Source organism: Gymnoscopelus braueri (assembly GCF_963280865.1).
Source record: "Gymnoscopelus braueri genome assembly, chromosome: 6".
NCBI lineage: Eukaryota > Metazoa > Chordata > Actinopteri > Myctophiformes > Myctophidae > Gymnoscopelus > Gymnoscopelus braueri.
This window is the reverse complement of record NC_137607.1, coordinates 35,220,012-35,240,011: the sequence shown is the minus strand read 5'-3', so window position 1 is coordinate 35,240,011 and position 20,000 is coordinate 35,220,012. Positions and strand designations below refer to the sequence as shown.

At 41.7% G+C, this 20,000-nt stretch overlaps 2 protein-coding genes across 3 annotated transcripts in view; both read left to right on the top strand.

Annotated features, from left to right (window-relative positions):
- The window catches only part of LOC308086901 (GTPase IMAP family member 8-like), a gene marked incomplete at both ends in the record, with an annotated part of 7,623 nt that extends 4,429 nt beyond the window's left edge, over window positions 1-3,194 (top strand). The window contains 4 exons of the mRNA XM_080430543.1: window positions 82-780; window positions 1,260-2,147; window positions 2,701-2,826; window positions 3,004-3,194. Coding sequence (XP_080286669.1) covers window positions 82-780; window positions 1,260-2,147; window positions 2,701-2,826; window positions 3,004-3,194 — 1,904 coding nt within the window. The remainder of the gene's footprint in view (window positions 1-81; window positions 781-1,259; window positions 2,148-2,700; window positions 2,827-3,003) is intronic.
- A 3,361-nt stretch (window positions 3,195-6,555) lies between these two features.
- rabggta (Rab geranylgeranyltransferase subunit alpha) lies at window positions 6,556-18,070 on the top strand. Of its 2 annotated transcripts, none has more exons than XM_080431146.1 (17): window positions 6,556-6,667; window positions 7,501-7,539; window positions 8,299-8,409; window positions 8,785-8,909; window positions 9,275-9,462; window positions 9,696-9,953; window positions 10,116-10,199; window positions 10,548-10,630; window positions 11,239-11,331; window positions 12,819-12,924; window positions 13,274-13,325; window positions 13,458-13,546; window positions 13,691-13,779; window positions 13,861-13,977; window positions 14,530-14,643; window positions 14,819-14,906; window positions 16,866-18,070. In XM_080431146.1, exons 2-17 carry the CDS (start codon window positions 7,537-7,539, stop codon window positions 17,012-17,014), a joined length of 1,749 nt encoding a protein of 582 aa, XP_080287272.1. In that variant the 5' UTR covers window positions 6,556-6,667; window positions 7,501-7,536; the 3' UTR covers window positions 17,015-18,070. The 2 variants fall into 2 exon arrangements, with proteins under 2 accessions (XP_080287272.1, XP_080287271.1); XM_080431145.1 differs by having other exon boundaries at window positions 11,236-11,331.
- The last annotated feature ends 1,930 nt before the right edge of the window (window positions 18,071-20,000 follow it).

Sequence of the window (20,000 nt, the reverse complement as noted above, 5' to 3'; positions counted from 1 at the left end):
TTTCACTCCCAATAATGAACATTCATCTTGACATGGGTTTCTGAATTCTGCATCACTATGTTTTGTCTAATTTGCCAACAGAGGCCCCAAGTAAACTCCCAGAGCTCAGACTGATTCTGCTGGGAAGCCGACATGTCGGGAAGACCTCGGTAGGGAACACCATCCTGGGAATCAAAGAGCAGAACGACGGGAAGAGAACGACACACTCGGTGGTCCACCAGGGTTATGTCAACCAAACCGCTGTGATGCTGGTGGACACACCGGGCTGGTGGAAAGACTTTTCGGTCCACGACACCCCTGGACTGATCAAACAGGAAGTCACAACCAGCTTGTTCAAGTGCCGCCCCGGGCCCCATGCCTTCCTACTGGTGATCGATGCAGACGCGTCATTTGACAGCAAGTACAGAGAGGTGACGGTGGCACACCTGGAGCTGCTCGGCGAACACATGTGGAGGTACGCCTTGGTGGTTTTCACCAGAGGGGACTGGCTGGGAGCCAAGACCATCGAGGAGCACATTGAAGGGGAAGGAGGAGACCTGCGGGCTGTGGTGGAGAAATGTGGCAACAGATACCACGTCATTGACAACAAGAATACGCACGATGGCACCCAGGTCCTAGAGTTGCTGGCGAAAATCCACGAAATGCTTGCTATGAACGGCAGAAATCCTTTTGTGCCAGATAAGAAGATCTACCTGAGCATGGAGGACAAAAGAAAGGCAGTGGAGGAAGGGGTGAAACTGCGGGAGGCTAAAGTCAGTGCAGAAAGAGAGAGTCGCAACAGTAAGGTTTAGCATTACTTTGGAAATGTTACTTTACTGTTAAAAGAATTTGAAAACTAACACATTTACACATGTTCAACCTTATGTTCATCTATGATGGTCAATTAGAGATGGTGGTTATTCTGGTTCCGTGTCTCAGAGAGGTGGCTTGTGGTTAGCTTGAGGAATTCAAGTTAATAGACACAACAGACGTTCTCAAATAGAACACCAAAAAGAAAAGAAAAAAGCTTGAAATCCCCCACAATGACATAATCGGCAGGTAACTGATCGAGCTGTCCACATTCATCATTTGAGACACGGTGAACAGACAGAAAAGGTACCACGTACACCAAGTGTTCCTTAAATATAAGTGTTCCTTTAATATAATTAGAAATGAAACATAGAAATAATCTAACATCTCACTGTTTGGTTTCAAGTAGCTACAGCATGCACAGCAAGTGTTTTTCAGTATATAATGGCCCAGTGTTCTTCTCTTCTCAGGACCCAGAAATGAGCTACAGGATATCAGGGTAGTGATGCTAGGCCCCAAAACAGCGGGAAAGAGTGCAACGGGAAACATCCTCCTGGGCAGGTGTGTCTTTGCCACACACAAAAGCGAGTGCTGCCAGGAGAAGACGTCACTAGTCGGCGGTCAACTCGTAACTGTGATCGACACCCCTGGCTGGTGGACGGATCCTTCACAGTGCACTCAAGACATGAACAAAGAGATCGTCCGAGGTGTGTCTCTCAGTCCTCTAGGAGTCCACGCCTTTCTGCTGGTCGTTCCCTTGGACGTGGCGTTCACAGAGGCTCATCGGAGGGCCGTGGAGGAACACATGGGCCTGTTCGATGACAGTGTCTGGATTCACACACTGGTGCTGTTCACTTACGGAGACGTGCTGGCGGACATACCAGTGGAGGAATACATAGAGAGGGAGGGCTCCTCCCTGCAGTGGCTGGTGGAGAAGTGTCAGCACCGGTACCACGTCCTCGACAACACGAAAACGACAGACGAGGCCCAGGTGACCAGGCTGTTTGAGCTGATAGAGGAGATGGTGACAGTGAGTGGCAGCCGGCCGTTCAAGCCTGACATGAACGATGCCAACCAGAGGCTTGAGGAGAAGTTCAGAGGGAAGGAGGTGAACAGACAGGAAGAGACGATGCAACGTCTGGAGCAGAAGTACAGGAAGAAGTCGCTGGAGCTGATGGCAGGATTCAGGCGAACGCTCGTCGATCTGCAAAACGAAATCAGCGGAGGAGAAAACCTGTCCACTCTTCAGATCAGGGGAGGGGAAACCCCGCCCACTCTTCAGATGCGGGGAGGAGAAAAGCCCACTAATCGGAAAATGTCCACAATCGGAGGAGGAGGAGAAAGGCGGAGAATGTCCAGTGAGTGGAGGTGGTTTTCATGCTAAATAAACGTAATGCCCTTATGCCCCCTACCTAATTCACAGGTGTTTTAATGCCCCATCTTTAATGCCAAGCAGGTTTTCTGCGCCAAAATTGAATGCAAAACAAAATAGTTAACTACTCGAAACCCTTGTGTCCCGATTCTGGGTATGTCATAATAGGCGAACACACAGGAATAATAGCAGATCTACAAGCTCACAACGCATCACAACCCAATACTTTGTGAGCTTGTAAATCTGCAATTTTTTGTAAAGAGATGTGGTGTAGAGGGAGAAAGGAGGGGGCCAAGTATAGACCCCTTGGGGACTCCGGTCATTGAAGTATATGGGGTTTAAGTGGTTAAAGACCCCATTTTCACAGGTCTTACAGAAAAGTTAATGGCATAAACCAGCATTTATAAAATAGTTCCAGTACTTAAAACTCCAGCTCTAAAATCATTGTAAACCACATAATATTATGGACTCCAAGCCCCGTATCTTTTTTATGTGAATTCAACTGTTTTTAATCATTCATGTTGATGGTCTGTTTGCAGTTGTTGACATGGCCAAAGCAATTGGCCAGAATATGGGTGGAAAGAAAAAAGAAGAAGAAGCCATAGAGAAGCGAATTGCTGAGGAAATTGAAAGTTTGGACAAAGAGATGCAAAGGCTCAGTACTAGTAAGTAATGCCTAATTTATGCACCGTGATATGTTGTCATCTTGTTGATCAGCTACAGTATTTTCGGTGTGGACACTGTCGGACGACAAACTCCAAATCATGTTAATTTGTAGCATTCGTGACCATGACATGACATAAAAGTCAGTACTGTGTCTGTGTGCTTTGGTGTTTTTACAGTGAGTGAAGGCAGCCGTGGATCTCTGCAGGACACACCAGAGCCAGCCGGCCTGCAGGACACACCAAAGCTAGCCGTCCCACCACAGCGTCGACTGTCGACAGTCATTGGACTGCAGCCACCCGCAGACAAACCAACCACTAGGTCAAAACGTAGACCTAGTGTTTTGACTGAAGAAGTTGTGTTGTTCTGAGGTCAAATGTGACAGTTTGCCTAGACTAGAGCATTGGTTCTCAGCCGTGTGACCTGTGAGACAAGTCCAGGTGTGCCAAACTCATATTATTGTAGCAATATACAACTATACAAATAGTTCTGAATTATCTTTTAATTTACTATATCAGTACTTTGTGTACAATCATTTCCCAATGCAGAGGGTAATTATGTACTCTAAAATGAATATTTTCAACTTAGTGTCCCTATTTTGGGCATGTTGGGCATTTGTTTTTCTCTTTTGCCGCCAATGTTTTAACATACATGCCCATTGCCCATTGGTGTGCCTTGGGGAGGGGAAGGGAAGGGGGAAGGGAAGGGAAGGGAAGGGAAGGGAAGGGAAGGGAAGGGAAGGGAAGGGAACATAAGCATGAAATGCTATTAAAGTACTTTAAAACCAGACACACATTTACTCAGTCTTTTCCACTAAACATTTAATTCACCCTTTTACCTTTTAAACTGGTTTTAAACCAATGTGCACTTAACGTGCACTCAGAATATTCAACAGCATTACAAATGTATAAGTCTACATAGCCAACTATATCAGCCATGTTTCTTGAAAATATACATCTGGACATTATACGTACATGCACCAATCTTTTCCCATTGCAATATAAAGTTAATTGCTGAATAAATAAATAAATGCAACTACTCGGTCCATTGTGTTTATTACCATTAAACTGAGAAATTGTAAGACAAGCTTACTGCTTACATGCTCACAGTCTGCTTTATGCTATTGATGGCACAGACAACTTCTTCTTTCGGGTAATTCACATCAGGGGTCACCACAGCGGATCATCTGTTTCAATCTGCTTCTGTTCTCCGCATCTTTCTCGGACACTCCAGCCACCAGCATGTCCTTTCTCACCGCATCCATAAACCTAATCTTTGGCCTTCCTCTTCTCTTCTTGCCTGGCAGCTCCATCTTCAGCATCCTTCTCCCAATGTACCCCTCATCCCTCCTCTGCAGTCTCAGTCTGCACATGTTCAAACCTCACTTCTCTTGCTTTATCCCCAAACCTTCTAAAATGGTCTGATCCTCTAATATGTAGTTGTGATCTTGTCCCTCCTTGTCACTCCTAATAGTCAGGGGATATTAGCAGAATATTTTCCAATCTTGGAATAAATTCCTTACCAAAAAAAATCTTCGCCAATGTGTTTGTAAAGGTGTCTAGTAACACATCTCACAAAGACTGAAATGCAGTCCCCCTAGGAGAATTTTTGACAGCTCCTTAAAGTTGGGGTACCCACCATAACCTTGGTTAAAAACAAATTTTAAAAAAATCAAAATTTAATTCTGTTTTAAGTAGCATGTGAGGGGTCAAACTAGGGTGTTTTTATGATTCTGAATCCATTGCAAGCATTTGTTTTGCACCAAAACCACTCCTTGGGCTAAAAACGGCCATAGCCATCCTTTTCCAGGTATACTTTTTGTGTAAAAAGCCCATTGAGATTGGGCCGTTTTTAGCCCAAGGAGTGGTTTTGGTGCAAAACAAATGCTTGCAATGGATTCAGAATCATAAAAACACCCTAGTTTGACACCTCACATGCTACTTAAAACAGAATTAAATTTAGATTTTTTTTTTAGATTTTTTTTTAACCAAGGTTATGGTGGGTACCCCAACTTTAAGGAGCTGTCAAAAATTCTCCTAGGGGGACTGCATTTCAGTCTTTGTGAGATGTGTTACTAGACACCTTTACAAACACATTGGTGAAGATTTTCTTTGGTAAGGAATGTATTCCAAGATTTTTTTAATATCCCCTGACTATAATGAGAATCATGTGTCCACAGTTCTGCCGCCTCCAGCTCTGTCTCCTGTCTTTTTGTCGGTGCCACCGTTTCCAAGCTGTACAGCATGGCTAGTCTCACTAACGTCTTACATCTTCCCTCTCACTCTATTGATGGAGCAGCCAAATATAGAAGGGAAATCTATCAGTAACTTTTATATCAAAGTTTAGAGGCAATGAACCACCATTGTGTGTCTGTCAATGAAACTGAGCAAGTTTTTACTTCTGGGATAAGTTTAAACAAATGTTTAAAATGTACATTAAATAGGATAGAATAGCTAGTTAGGTGCAATAGATGTAGGCTTTGATTTGGAGCATCGTTTCGACAGTTGTTTGTTTGCTTGATTGTTTAAACACTGGGGCTGAATGGCAAATATTTATTTTGAGGTATTTTGAGATACACACAAAAGAAGGGATAGGACTGGATATGTTTTTACAAAACTTCTTCCTACTCCATTTTGGCACTGATTTTATTAACATATATATATTTCTCTTTATTTCCTTCGTCTTTTCTCATTTATTTTTTATATGTTTTAAAGAAATAAATAAATGAAATGGTTATTTTTTTACAACACATAATTAAAGATTCAATCAAATACAATACGTAGCAGTGGTTCCCAACCTTTTCTGGTTCAGGGCCAACTTGAAAATCTTGAACGCGTTCACGGCCCACCCATCTGACCACTTAACACAGCATGCTTATTTTAATGATCAATCAATTGACTGTGTTCCAGCTTGGATCAATGGAACCAACTTAGTGTATATGAAGTTCTTATTAATTGGTATCACTATGAAAACTCTTTTTTTGCATTAATGTTTTTATATTAATGTTATATTATCATGAATTATTTGCCAATTATTTGTAAGCACACTTGCAATATCCTCTTGGGCCCTGACCCACAGGTTGAATCTCTGAAGAAATGTACAGGCAAAATGACCAAGGACAATATTATGTACTGTATTATCCTAAAGATATGTTGACAGTGTGAGTAAGTGACCATGTGAATTTACCCCTCATTAGTATTTGAATTCAAGGTGGAATTGCATTTGAGTTTCCCAAACAGTGGGTGGGACCCAAGCTTGGGTTGCGGACCAATTTTAAACATTTTAAAAGAAATATCCCTTTATTATTTTTGTTCCTAGGCTATACAGTTTGTTTTTGATTATTATTATTTCAAAACATAAAAAAGCAAAATACTTTCATACATAAAAAATGGAAATAAAAATCAAAGAAAACTGTTAAAGAAGTAGTGAAAATAGCAGATCTACAAGCTCCTAAGGGTCGCATTGCAGATCTGCTATTTTCTATAAATCTATATCTATTCGGAGAGAATTTATGTTTGAAAATGAGAGACCAGGCCAAAAGCTTAAAGGGTGACAATTTGATTGGAATGCATTATAAATGAATTGCATTGCCCCCCCCCCCCCCCCCCCCTACTTATTTATTACCTCAAAGTCTGTCATTTTTTACTTCTGTTGTTTGCTACTTTGTCCACTAGATGGCGTCAGAACACCATCCTAGCCTACTGAACCACTTGATGACGTTGGTTTTGTGAGACGGAAACAGAGGAATTGTAGTTGAATTGACTAGAGTGACACAGACAAATCTAACCGTATTACCAAATAAAACACAAAGTAAACGGAGACAATTCAGCTGCGTGGATTTGTGTAAGTAACCCTACGTTCATAAATTTGAATTAATTAAAATGTTCTATACTGGACGCACGCTAACGTTACTGTTATTATTAAAGCTAAATGTTGTTGTGAATGAACTGAGAGAGCCCAGCCCAGTGCTGTGTAACTGTAAATGGGGGTTGTGTTGGTGAACATTGAATATAAGAACATTCAATATGTTAAAGATACCGTAAGAGATTTTCTTTTTGTTCAGATAAGTGTTATTTAGCTCTATAGTCTGATAATTGCTATAGAGTGTTTGTTCAGCTCTCCAGCTCTTTGGAAACAGAAATGTCATTTTATGGTTGGGATACTAATTTGGTCCAATCAGTAGAGAGAACACATACAGAATACACTGTAGTGTATCCTGTATGTGTTCTCACTACTGATTGGATCAAATTAGTATCCGATAATACAGGATAAACTAGTGAAATGACACAGAGAAATGATCCGACATACAGTAAATGGTATTGGAACACTATAAAAACTGAAGCTGATAAATGGGTACTCTCTCCTATTTGGCTGAAATTGCATGGCAGGGCTAGGCAACCCATCTGAAAAATTATTTTCTGTTCACTAAAGAGCTGGATATATGGGGAGACCCCTGTTACTGAACAAACACTATATAGAAATGATTATACTATCAGAATATAGAGATTTTATGTTTTAACCAAAAAGAGCTGCAAAGCCATGGACTGTGACTACTACACCATCAATGTAGGCCTACACAGTAAAATGCTCAGTGTTCACTGTTCATCTAAAGGTGCAATCCGTAAGCTTCATGTCCTACCTGTTTTGTCATATTCATGTCCTACCTGTTTCTGTAGATTTCTCCAGGAGTGTCCGGATCCCACCCCGAAAAGATGGTAAGAGATTCATACTCTGTTTGTGATGTATCGTAAATGAAATTTCAGATATTCTGTATCGTGATGCCGTTATCATAAGCCAAATATCGTCACAGAATCGTATCATGAGTTACTTGTCTCGTCCCACCCCTACTCTTTGCACATGTACATGGCAGTCATTTTAGAACATTGTGCATAGATATGTAACATAGCTCAGTCGGTAGAGCATTCGCCCCTTTGGACCACAAGGTTCTGGGTTTGATCCTGAGCACTTCCAACTCAGCGTATGAGTAGCACGACTTGGGTAACTAAGACGTGCTGTAAGTACTAGGAGCTGATGGTAGGTGGTGCTGCGCTCCACCTCAGCAATCCATCTCCCAGGTGTCTAGCTTAGACACCCTCGTTCTCAGCCAATGCAGACAATAAGCCACTGCATGTCCAAAAGCGTTACTTTTCAGAAAATGGAAAATCCCGATGGGATCCAATGTAGTTATTATTTAGTCACAAGCGCTTCTTAATACTTTTCATTTGTTAAACGTTTATAAAACCTATAGACACACTTTCACTAAAATGTTTCTAAAATAGCTGAACTTCAAGCTAATAGCTGATGTTCAAGCTAAGTTTTGCGTGACACTCTTGTATGACCGAGTAGTGCATTCATTTATTTAATAAATATACAAAGTTGGAGACACAAGGTTTCTGCCCGACAGCGACACTGTTACTACAGTGCAGTAGTGAACTGTAACCTGTAACTTCACCCACCCTCTCTTTCCCCAACAGCACGGTCGAGTGAAAGTCAAATCCACCGCTCAGCAAGAGGAGGAGAAGAAGAAAGAACGAGAGAAGAAATTAAAGATCTATGTGGCTACAAGAGATGCCTGTTTTTCTAAGGTAATTTTTTAATGCCTGCATTTTAAAACGGCAATCCGTAAGTTTTGTGTCCTACTCATGATTTGAACCCGGGTCTCCAAAACATCTACCGCGGCTCAACAGAGAGGGAATCCTCCCTTGGCCAGGGGAGATATGGAGCATCAAGTGCTACTATAATATTTTATTCGTTAATATAAGTGCCGTTAATGAATACGACAGAATGTACTGGTTTAATTTTCTTCTTAAGGACAGAACTTGTCCTTTTATATAGCTTCCCATAATGCAAACCATTATCTATATTATTAAATGTGTTTTCCCCTTAAACCCACACAAAGTTTTTCCCCGCTGTCTAAATGTCTTTTCTTGTCTTTCTCACTCCTCAATTGGGTATATTAGAGGAAGGAGGGTATCCTGGATGACGAGGGTCTTCAGCTGACCCAGCAGATGCTGTCCTCCAATCCTGACTTTGCCACCCTGTGGAACTACAGGAGAGAGATCTTAATGCATCTGGAGACCGTCAGGTTAGATTGGAACCCCTGGAATTATTCTCTAGATATTCAGGGACATTCTCTTATTCTCCTAAACATTAGTTTTGTCTTTCTGTTGGCTTAACTTTAACCACTTAAGCCCCATTCTAAACTTGCAATGGTGTGGCATTCACAAGCTCACACTGCATCATGATGTGACATGTGAGCTTGTAGATCGGCCCTTTTCTCCTATAATGACATACGCCTATAATGACATGCCCAAAATAGGGACATCAGGTTGAAAGTGGTTAAATTAAAAGAAATCTGTAAAAGAAAAGAAAAACATTTGGCATAAAATGTTTCTGGGTGACTGGAATACATTTCACAATGATGATCTCATTTTGTCTTCATTGTTTCAGGGAGGAGGATGAGGTGCAGAAGGTCTATGAGACTGAGCTGTCCTTTCTGGAGTCCTGTCTGAAGGTGAACCCCAAGTCTTACGGCAGCTGGCACCACCGGGGCTGGGTGTCCACCCGCCTGCCTCGACCCAACTGGGCCAGGGAGCTGAGCCTGTGCGACCTCTGCCTCAGTCAGGACGACCGCAACTGTGAGTGGTGGTGGTGGTGGATTGAAAGGGGATGTAGTTTGTCTTCCTGATCTCTTGATCAGGTACTAGTTAGACCTGGACACCAGGTGAAGTAAGCACATTAACTGTGGCGTTTAGTTTTTTTTAGAACATTTGCCCAAATGGTTTATATAATAGCAGGTTTCATGTGGTTAATTTAGACATGAAGCTATAATAGGCTGCCCGTCATATCGTACCATGTTCTCTCGCCATAGTTCACTGCTGGGACTATCGGAGGATGGTGGTCAAGATGTCCGGCGTGCCCGTGGACCAGGAGCTGCAGTTCACCGATCGCCTCATAGGCTCCAACTTCTCCAACTACTCCAGCTGGCACTACCGCAGCACCCTGCTGCCCCTGCTCCACCCGGAGTCCCCTGAGCCCCCTGAGCCCTGCCGCCAGACGCCCCACGCCTCGCCGCCGCCCTCCCCGCAAACCCACTCCCACCGTGTCTGCGAGGAGCAGCTGCTAAAAGGTAAGGTCGTTGAATTGAACAGAAAAATGAACACGACACAAAACTGCACCACCCGAAGCAATGTCTGAAATTGTCGATCTTTGATGGTCAGTAATAATATACTATTTATTGTTATTTAAATACAGTTATAGCCAATGTTTTTCTTTTCTTTTCTCTGTCCAGAATATGAGCTTGTACAGAACGCCTTCTTCACCGACCCCAACGACCAGAGTGCCTGGTTCTACTACCGGTGGCTGCTGGGCAGAGGTGCGTGTGTGTGCGTGCAAGTAACAACACACCCAATTTCCTCCTGTATCCATGTCAGTGTGTGCCAGCATTTTAATAGCATCCCTCCATTCCTTTAACCCAATGTTTACCAAACAATGGGTCGCGACCCATTTTGGGTCACAGCCCTATTTTTTAGTAAATATCCAATAATCTGTTCTTTATTTTACAATTCATTCAAAATGTTTCCGAATGTTTCTTTTTTTCCCCCCAAATAAATCATAATGTAATTTTATACGCCTCGAGCTGAACAAGTTTGGGAACCCCTGCTATAACCCACACTGTGGCATCATGCTGGTTCTTTAGCATTCTGTTTCCTCCGTCTCGCAGCGGAGCGCGAGGAGATGATAAGCTGCGTGCTTGTCAGCCGCGAGGAGGAGAGCGTGGCCGTGGCTTTCTCCAAGCCTGTCAATGTGGGTACTTCTCTATTTGTTCTCAATAAAAAGGAGGTCTCTCTCACTCAGACTGTATCTGGTTTATTTATATGTACTGTATACTGTAAAATCCTCAGTGTTAATGTATCCATCTGTACCTCTTTTTTTCGCCCAAATGCCTTTCCCAGTTTACCAGAATACCTTTTTAGTGAGGGAGCTCATCTGCATCACCTGCATGTGATGCTAATGTTCTGAATATCATGTACATACCTGCTACTACATACTGTGTGCTATCTGTATGTATATGTTTATATCCTTTTGATTATTTTAATTTTACCTGTTTCTATCTTGTGTTTTTCTTATCTTTCCTGCTCTTACTCTATCCTCTCCCTTCTTGCAAAACAAACAAGATGGAGCGCACTTGAAAAAAAAACAGGATTTCACCCACTTCTTTACGCCTGCAAACCTGTGATGTGGCAATAAAGTTGATTCAGATTCTCTGAGATTGTACAAGTGTAACCACATTATATTTTGAACAATCCCAGTGTTAAATGTACGCTGAGGATTTTACTGTGTGCATCCTCTCAACTGTGACCTACATTCGCTTCACCTCCTCCCGTCCGTGTCTTTGTTCTTACCCACAGCAGTCGGCCGCGCTGATGCTGGTTCTGGACGGCAAGCCCCAGAGAGGAGTGGAATGGAGGAGTGTCCATCCTCGCTTCAAGCACAGCCCTGTCTGGGTATCCTTTGCAATTATCACACGAGGCTGACAGGTTTAGTAGTTAGAGTTATGTCGCTTATGACAACGGTTTGAACTTAATTAAATTCTTCACTTGAATTTCTTATATGTGTGCCATGCACTTGCCGAAGACAAAATTCCAGTATTGCCTGCGTTGATGGACTATAAAGTTTTTGAAACGTGAACCTTTAAGCTACAATCCATACGTTTTTATGTCCTCTTCGGAGAGTGGTTATTGCAACTGTAGCACCCAGCATTCGAACCCGGGTCTCCCGCATGGGAAACCAAACATCTACTGCTCATCCAAGCAGGAATCCCCCCATGACCAGGGGAGATACTGGGCTTATGACCTTCAGCCAGTACTACTTGTCAACCAGCAATGTAGCAGTGTTTATTTTGACAGCAAATTTTTATTTAGTTGTAGTCATATTTTAGTCATCATGTCATGATATGTTTTAGTTTGAGTCTAGTTTTAGTAGACTAAATATAAGATTTTATTTGACTAAGATTTGTTTGACTCGCTTTCCTTGTCAAACGATATGAGTGAACGATCACTGCTGGATTTATTAAATCTCACCTCAGTCTCTGTGCTGACAGTCTCTGTGCTGACAGCAACTGTCTCTGAACTGCCTCTGTGCTGACAGCATTTGGACATGTGTCCAACAAAAACAAAATGCTTGTCGCCTTCAAACATGAGGCCCACGATACTGTACAAGCTACATTCTGTTAGTTATTATCTTTCTTTGTTTAATCATTCTTCGCATGCCACATACTGTAAAAAAATATCTCTACCTATGGCATGTGTAACAGTGGAGAGTGAGATGGAGAAAGATAATACTAGACTATTCAATGCTGATTGATTGATGCGAATTGGCCTTTTCTGAAAATCTCTTCAGTTGGAAATGCATTGTGTATTGTACTGTCGTTTTTCTTTTTTTTCAACCATGCAGTGCATGGTGTGTATAGCAGGCTGGTTTAGTGTAAAGTAACTAAATAAATGTACTCAAGTACTGTACTAAGTACAATTTTGAGGTATTTTTACTTACTGGAGTATTTCCAATTTTCTGTTCTTTGACTTTTACTCCACTACAATTATTTGAAAACTTTAGTTACTTTGTAGATTTTGATTATAATTACAAAACATACATTAACCACTTCAGCCCTATATACATTTTGGCCTTTTTAAAATAGCCCATCTACTGTACAAGCTCACAATACGTTGCGATGCGACGCATTGTGAGCTTCTAGATCTGCTATTTCTAAAAGATGTTTATACATTTTATACATTTGAAAACTTGTGAAATGGGACATTCTGCACAATACTTTCTACTTAAGTACATTTTTAATTCCTGACTTTTACTTGTAACAGAGTATTTCTACATTGCAGTATTGATACTTTTACTTGAATAAAATATGTGGGTACTTTTTCCACCACTGGTTTTGGACCAGTTCATGTCTGTTGATTCATGAACCTTAACCTGGCCTCAGATCTGTGATCTTCCCCCTGGGACCATCAGTGACATCTGCAATGAACATAACCTAACTGTACACTGGACTGAGAAACATACACGTCGAGACTGTGCTCTCTACACAGGTGATGTATACCATCTGTATGTTGTGTACTTATTGTCCTGAGTCATAATACGGTACAATCCCGCGAGCATTATCTTCAATGCTCTTAACCCTTTAAGACCTGAGGCCGATTCTACAAACACCTTCTAAATCAGTAGTTCTCAAACTGATATGAATTTGGCCGAAAATGTTTCAAAGCTTGCAGCGTGTCATAAAGTGACATGCTGTGAGCTTGTATATCTGCTATTTTTTAGAACCACTGTTCTAAATCCTATGAGTTTTCTGAAAAACTTGTGTTGCTATATATATATATACGTATAGCTAACATCTAAAATGACGCTTTCCTGGTTTTAATGAGTTAACATCCCCAGGTAAAACTGAAAGCTGGTGTCGGGATTCCGCCACTGACCAGGAACTTTTCAGGTATGTGCGTGTGTGTGTGTGTGTGTGTGTGTGTGTGCGTGTGCGTGCATGCATGTGTTTGTCTGGTGAATGCAGGTTATATACTTTGCTGAAGAAATGAGAATTCTGTGTGTGGATTTTCTTTATTTGCAGGAGTGAACTGTCAGTGGAAAAGACCTCTGTCTTACAGTCTGAGCTGCAGTCTTGTAATCAACTCCAGGAGCTGGAACCTCTCAATAAATGTAAGTACGCTACTGTAGTCATTTGATTTGAATTAATCAAATGACGTGTTTGAAGTCGGTCGGACGGACGGTTCTCGATATACGTGAACTACAGACGTACGTCTTTGAACCGCTCTCTCTCTCTCTCTGTCCTCTCCTTGGCAGGGTGCCTGTTGACAATCATCCTCTTGATGAGGGCGCTGGACCCACTGGGGTATGAGAAAGAGACCCTGGCTCACTTTCAAACGCTCAAAGTAAGTACTGTCTGGTAAAAGTGCACTTGTTCGTTGTGCTGGTGCAGAAAGCCCACCCAGCCCTTTTGCCTTGTCCCTCAGGAAGTGGATTCCATGCGCTCTGCCTACTACGGTGACCTGTGCAGTAAGTTCATGATAGAAAACACCATTCTCAAAATGGAGTACGCCGAAGTACGCGTCTTCAGCATCTCCGACAAGGTTAGTGCGTAATTATGGCAAATAGTGGTGAAACGATTATTTTGTTAATCGATTGACACACAAATATGAATACAATTTTAGCAAACTAATACTTGGTTTAGTGATGTATCATGTATACAGAAATGGGAATGCTTGTCTATATATAATATAAATATGATATAAAAGGCAGATGTACTTAAAGTACTTAAAGGCAGATGAAACCCACCCTCCAGTTTTGAATGTTGCAAAGTTTTGGGTGGAGATAGGGTGGTTGGGAGGGAGAACACTAATTAACAACTGAAAAGACGTTTGTGGTTTCATACCCCTTTAATCAACTTCAAGATGTCCATTTGGATTCAGATAACTGACTATTTACCATAACTACATTATGTTACATTAAATTGTATCATCTAATTGAATTACATAGATGTAAATAAGCATTGCAGCCCTAATGACAATTGTACTACTTTCACTTGTTACGACCTCACTATCCTGTCTACTTAGTTAAAAGTGTATTTGATTTAAAGTTGTCTATTGTAAGTAGTAAAGTAATTTGTCTCTCATGTATGACAGAACCTGACTACCTTATGCCACCTGGACCAGCTGCTATTGGTTACCCATATTAATCTGTCCTCCAATCAGCTCCAGAGGCTGCCTCCTCAGTTCGCCATGCTACAGTGCCTGGAGGTAAATAAGCTTTGGTTTCAACACCAGCGTCTCTCACACATAGGATGCAGGCTGCTCATTTCTTATCTTGTTCATATTTCATTGTGGTCAATAGATTATAACAGGGAAGTTGTGTTTACATATTGATTTATTTTCTTGGGCAATAAATCGGATAACAAATGTGTCTTCCTTTCAGGTGCTGGAGGCTGATAATAACTCCATACAGGAGTTAGATGGATTGTATCACCTGCCCAGACTGGAGGAAGTTGTGTTAAAAAACAACAGTATCCTTTAATTAAAATCTCATATTCGTTGGCCTCTTCGTGCTGCAATTGAGCTGCAATTGAGCTTGTAGACCAGCTATTGTAGCTATATGTCATTTTTATTCCTCATGCGATGAAGTATATACTGTACAGTAGGTAAGGCATTTCTGGTGGTTCCCAAACTGAGGTCCACGGACCCTCTGGGTTCCTTGAGAGGGTTCCAAATGGACCCTTACGTGTGACTCTGAAGGCCAGTCCACACCAACGCAAGTCCTTGCAACTGCAACTACTTGCAACCATTATCCCCAAATGGCACTGGTCTGCAACTGGTCTGTCCAGACCGCTGCAATTTCTTGCAACTGGTTGCAATGGTGTGGACTGGCCTTGAGAGTGTACACAACACATGGAGCAGCTTAGAGAGAAGTGCAATAGAGCCCTTGAGCCACTTTCAGACCCGGCTTATAACGCTGTCATTTCTCAGCAGACAGTATGAAGTGATTGATTGACCACGATGCATAGTAATTAGTAATGTCATGTGAGGCTGTCATCAGGATCAGATGGTGGCCGTCAGCTGCGTGGACAGACCATAATAGAATAGTTAATGAGTGCATAGGAGTAGAAGGCTGTTCTGTGTATGCTGATATGTTGAAAACAGGGTAATCGCTATAAAATGTATACATTTTACATCCATTTTAGGATGGTCCCCCTGTCTTTTGTCTCTTAGAAATATTAATTTCAGAGACCACATAACAAATACAGAGAACTCACAGCAATACCAGAATTATTCTGTCACAGGTTGGCTGATGCCGGTTGGCTGATTGAGTCTCATGAGATTTGAATCCCAAGCATCAGCTTTCAGAACGTACTGTATACGTCACAGCCATTATTATGATTTTTCTCCTGTTTATCTGTTGCTCTCGCAACTGTTACATTCCCATATCCCGCAGGGATGCTCTTCCAAAATCAAAGTTGAGGTTGACATGATGTGGAAAGAGCCGTAGCTGTGGAAATGGCAATGTGTCTCAGATATTTGGTGTGGACTGTCTAGTTTGTAAAGGAGAGAAACAATCCGTACTCACTGTAGAAGTCTTCTTAGGAGTCTTTTTCGGCACGCAGGCCTTCGTCTCTTACCGATTACACACAGGTGGAAGTGACATATGTAGCTCATGCACAATTAAAACCAATCAGCTGTTTCTCATTTTATATTAAATGACATCGATAATACAAAAACTCTGACTAAGTCTCAATAAGTGTCACAAGTGTCAGATCACACAATAGACCACAACACCAGATTAATTTATAGAAAACTATTTAACATCAACTCTTCATTTAGACCTTTTGGGAACTCAGAAAGGGGATCCAAAATGCCTCTCTTTGTAATAGTGACTGTCCAGTTTGACAATGTTGCAGTGTGGGAATTATGTTGCAAGTCTTTTGGTCTGAACTAGGCTTAAGAGTGCATATCATGAGTCCTTCTCGGGATCATCATGAGCTGATCCCGCTTCGAATCCGACCCAAGGCACTTTACTGAGTGCATGGATTTAAGTTCTCATTTGGATTCCATAGAGGCCAACAACTTTTTACACTGCTGCGCTGCACCTTGTGGCTGGGACAGTCAAGCCCTACTGTAATAATAGATATTTTATTTTAAGATTAAAGTGTATTTCGGTCAGACTACCCATAGAAAACATTTTCAGAAGCATCTTCTATAAACCATAATGTTCTTGGATTTTTAATAAAAGCAAAGATTAAAGCCTAAATCTGAGATTCTCTACAACTGGTTGGCTGTGTTGCAAGAACGTACATTTAGAACGATAATACCAAAACATATTAATTCTACATATTGTGCCAATGGTATAGGAGACTAGGAGAGGGACTTGGCCTAACAAACATTTTCAATTGTGAGATTTTCTTTCCTGGCACTGCCTAAAATACATCTTTAAACAAAAGTTGTTTTTATGAATTAACTCAAGCATACAGAAATATCCAAGCTGGCTGACCTGCAGCCCCTGGCTTCCTGCCCCAAGCTGACACGCCTCGATCTCCGCGGCAACCCCATCACTCAGACTGCCAACATCCAATCAGAGCTGGCCGAGCTGCTGCCCTCGGTCACCGACCTCCTGCTCTGACGGGGACGGCAGGCAGGGGGCAGCACTGCCTTCAGTATTCATCTGTTTGTTTTTGATCTGTGTCTCTGGGCAATGATATCTGTGAAGAACAAGTGGCTGTTTTTTTTATTTTTTTTTCAAGTGTCTTGCGACTCTGCAACAACTATTTATTCCACTTGTTCACTTGTTTGGAGAATCTGAGTAATGCCCGACCTGAGAGAGTTTAATGCCTGCTACATGGGAGCATAATGTTGAGAGAATGTAATGCCTGCTACACGGGAGCCTACTGTCAAAGACCTCACTAAATCACACGGACCCTAGCGTCCCTTTTCTGGGCATGTCATAATATATAGCAAAAATACCAGATCTACAAGCTCACAACACATCATGTTGCGATCACATGGACCCTAGTGTCCTTTTTCCGGGTATGTCAATAAATAGCAAAAATATAAGATATACAAACTCACAACACATCATGTTGTGACATGTGAGCTTGTAGATTGCCAAATTTCAATAAATAGATTTGTTGTGAAAAAAGGGAGGAGACAAAGTATAGACCCCTGGGGGACCGAGGTCAACGAAGTACAGTATTGTAGTAGGGTTTTAAGTGCTTAAAACCACCCTCACCAAAGTCCAAACATGAAGTATGAATGTGTGCGCTCATGTCCGTGGGAGTGTTCGCGTAACTTGTCCGTTTACCGGTTTGATTTACGAGCGCGTCGTACTCTGATACATTGGTTAGTTTATTTACGTGGGCGTACAGATGTGGTGCACAACACGACACACCAAAATGCATGTACACGGAAACCCTGATAAGAAATGCACATCTATAGGAGGGCATCACTGCCACTGTACTGCTTCTAGTAAGCTTCAAAAAGCAAAACGGTTGATCTGGAGTTAAGTTAAAACTGCGAGATATGTTAGATAATTGTCAGAGCATTGTGTAGTTCGTATATTTTTTTCTTTATTTTTGTTTAGTTTTACAGTCGTGCAAAGCATTTACAATATAACACTATGGTTGCACAGTAAGGCACTGATCCCATAATAAAACAGCACACATTGTGTCACTGCCTCCCATCAAGTCTCCTGTGTGTTTCTGTTGTCAGTGAAATAGGATTAATAAACATTTAGACGTTCTATCTAGAACCCAACCAATATATTATTACATTATTTGACTTTTTTGATGATATGGTTGTTGGCAATTATGCAGCCGATGTGCCCTGATGTTTAACCCCTTTCAACCTGGCATCCCTATTTTGGGCATGTCATAGGTGTAACTTTTCCAAAGTTTTCCAACAGTCCATGTTCAAGCTCAACACTTTGTGAGCTTGTATATTGGTCAGTTGTTAAATGTTCTCAAATAGAAACTTATCTATAAACAAAACATCACATGGATGCACCTGGGACGTATCATCCGTGTTGTAGCCTGGGGTCATAGGGTGTTTCGGGTCTCGCAACAACATACACCCTCGCCCAGGTGACCCAGCCGAGGTTGATCAAGCCCCGACTTAACGTCCCAGTAGCTACCCACGGTCAGTCCTATAGGGAAAGACAGGGCCACTCAGTCCGCTTCTCCGGAACTACTCTGCCGGGACTCGGGGAGGCTCTGGCACAAAATTGGGATCAGCATCAGATCCACCTGGTGTCGCCCGGGCTCTAGTTCTATCCCTCAGGCAACTTGAACATCCCCTCAAATATTTATGAAATGTCTCCCCATTTGTGACAACTGGCCTCTAAGTGTTGTCTGAGCTGAAATGACGACCTCAGCATTATTGTCCATCTCTCTGGCATTCAGCCTTTGACCTTTGACCCCTGTGTAACTTTGAGGTCAAGGCATGTTCAGTCTGCTTCCATAGCAAACTGACAGGAAGCATTTGTCATTTGAGACGTCTCATGTCATCATGGGAACAATTAACCAAAGTTCATGCATTGTGAGCTTGTAGATCAGCTATTTTCAAAAGATGTATTGGAAAACAGACATTCTGTATAATGAGTACTTTTACTTTTGGTACTTTAAGTACTTTTTGATGCCAATACTTTTGTACTTTTACTCAAGTCATTTTTTAATATAAATTTAATTTAATATAGTCACAAATTAATGATGAGATGGGTTATGAGACTAGGGTGCCAACCAACAGGACCTTAGTTTTGGAGCTGTTTAGTTGTGGGACGTTGTGTCATCCAGTCCCTTATCTCCTCAAGGCAGGTCAGGTGGTTAGTCCTGAGGAAGCTGTGGAGGGTGTTGGGCCGGTTTTTAGGTGTGTCATCATCAGCATAGTAGCATGACATTCCATGCCAGCTGATGACACGGCCAAGGTGGAGTATGTAGGTGAACAGGCTGGGGCCGAGAACTGCTCCTTGAGGGACACCATACTGTACGTAGGTGACAAGGTGTGTCACCTTGCAACCCCTGAGGAGACATCCTCTGCTGGGCTCAGGTATGGAGGTTTAAAGGTGATACATACAGTAGCAACACATATGTAACGTGCCGCAGCCTCATTGTCAAGTGATGTGCAAAAACTGAAGATATGCAGTAAAGTCTACAGTGTTAATTCTGCTCTCAGTGTTAAATTAACACTCCAGATTTGACTGTGTATGTCATATTGATACACCAGTCCTCAGTTTCATCTTTTCTTTTTTTCTCACAAAATATGATAAAATAGGTTCCAACCTATTGTTAAGTAGAAAGGTGAATAATGGTGGTTTTGTGTTGACCAATTATTAGTCCATTAGGTCTAATATTTTTTCTGTTTATTATGTATTGCATTTAGGAACGAGGAATACAAGAATCTTCAGTTTAACAAACATGTTTTCAAACAAATAGACTACAGGAATTGGTGCAAGGAGAGAACAAAAGGGTTGCTGTTTCACTCAGGAATGAATTAGAATCAGTTTTACTGAATTTAACAGGTTTAGGTAATAGGTGTAAATCAGTGGGTTAAATTAGTTTTTGTGCAAGCTCCATAATGTTTCAGGAAGAAATAAAGTAGGGGCAGGGAGCAAAGAG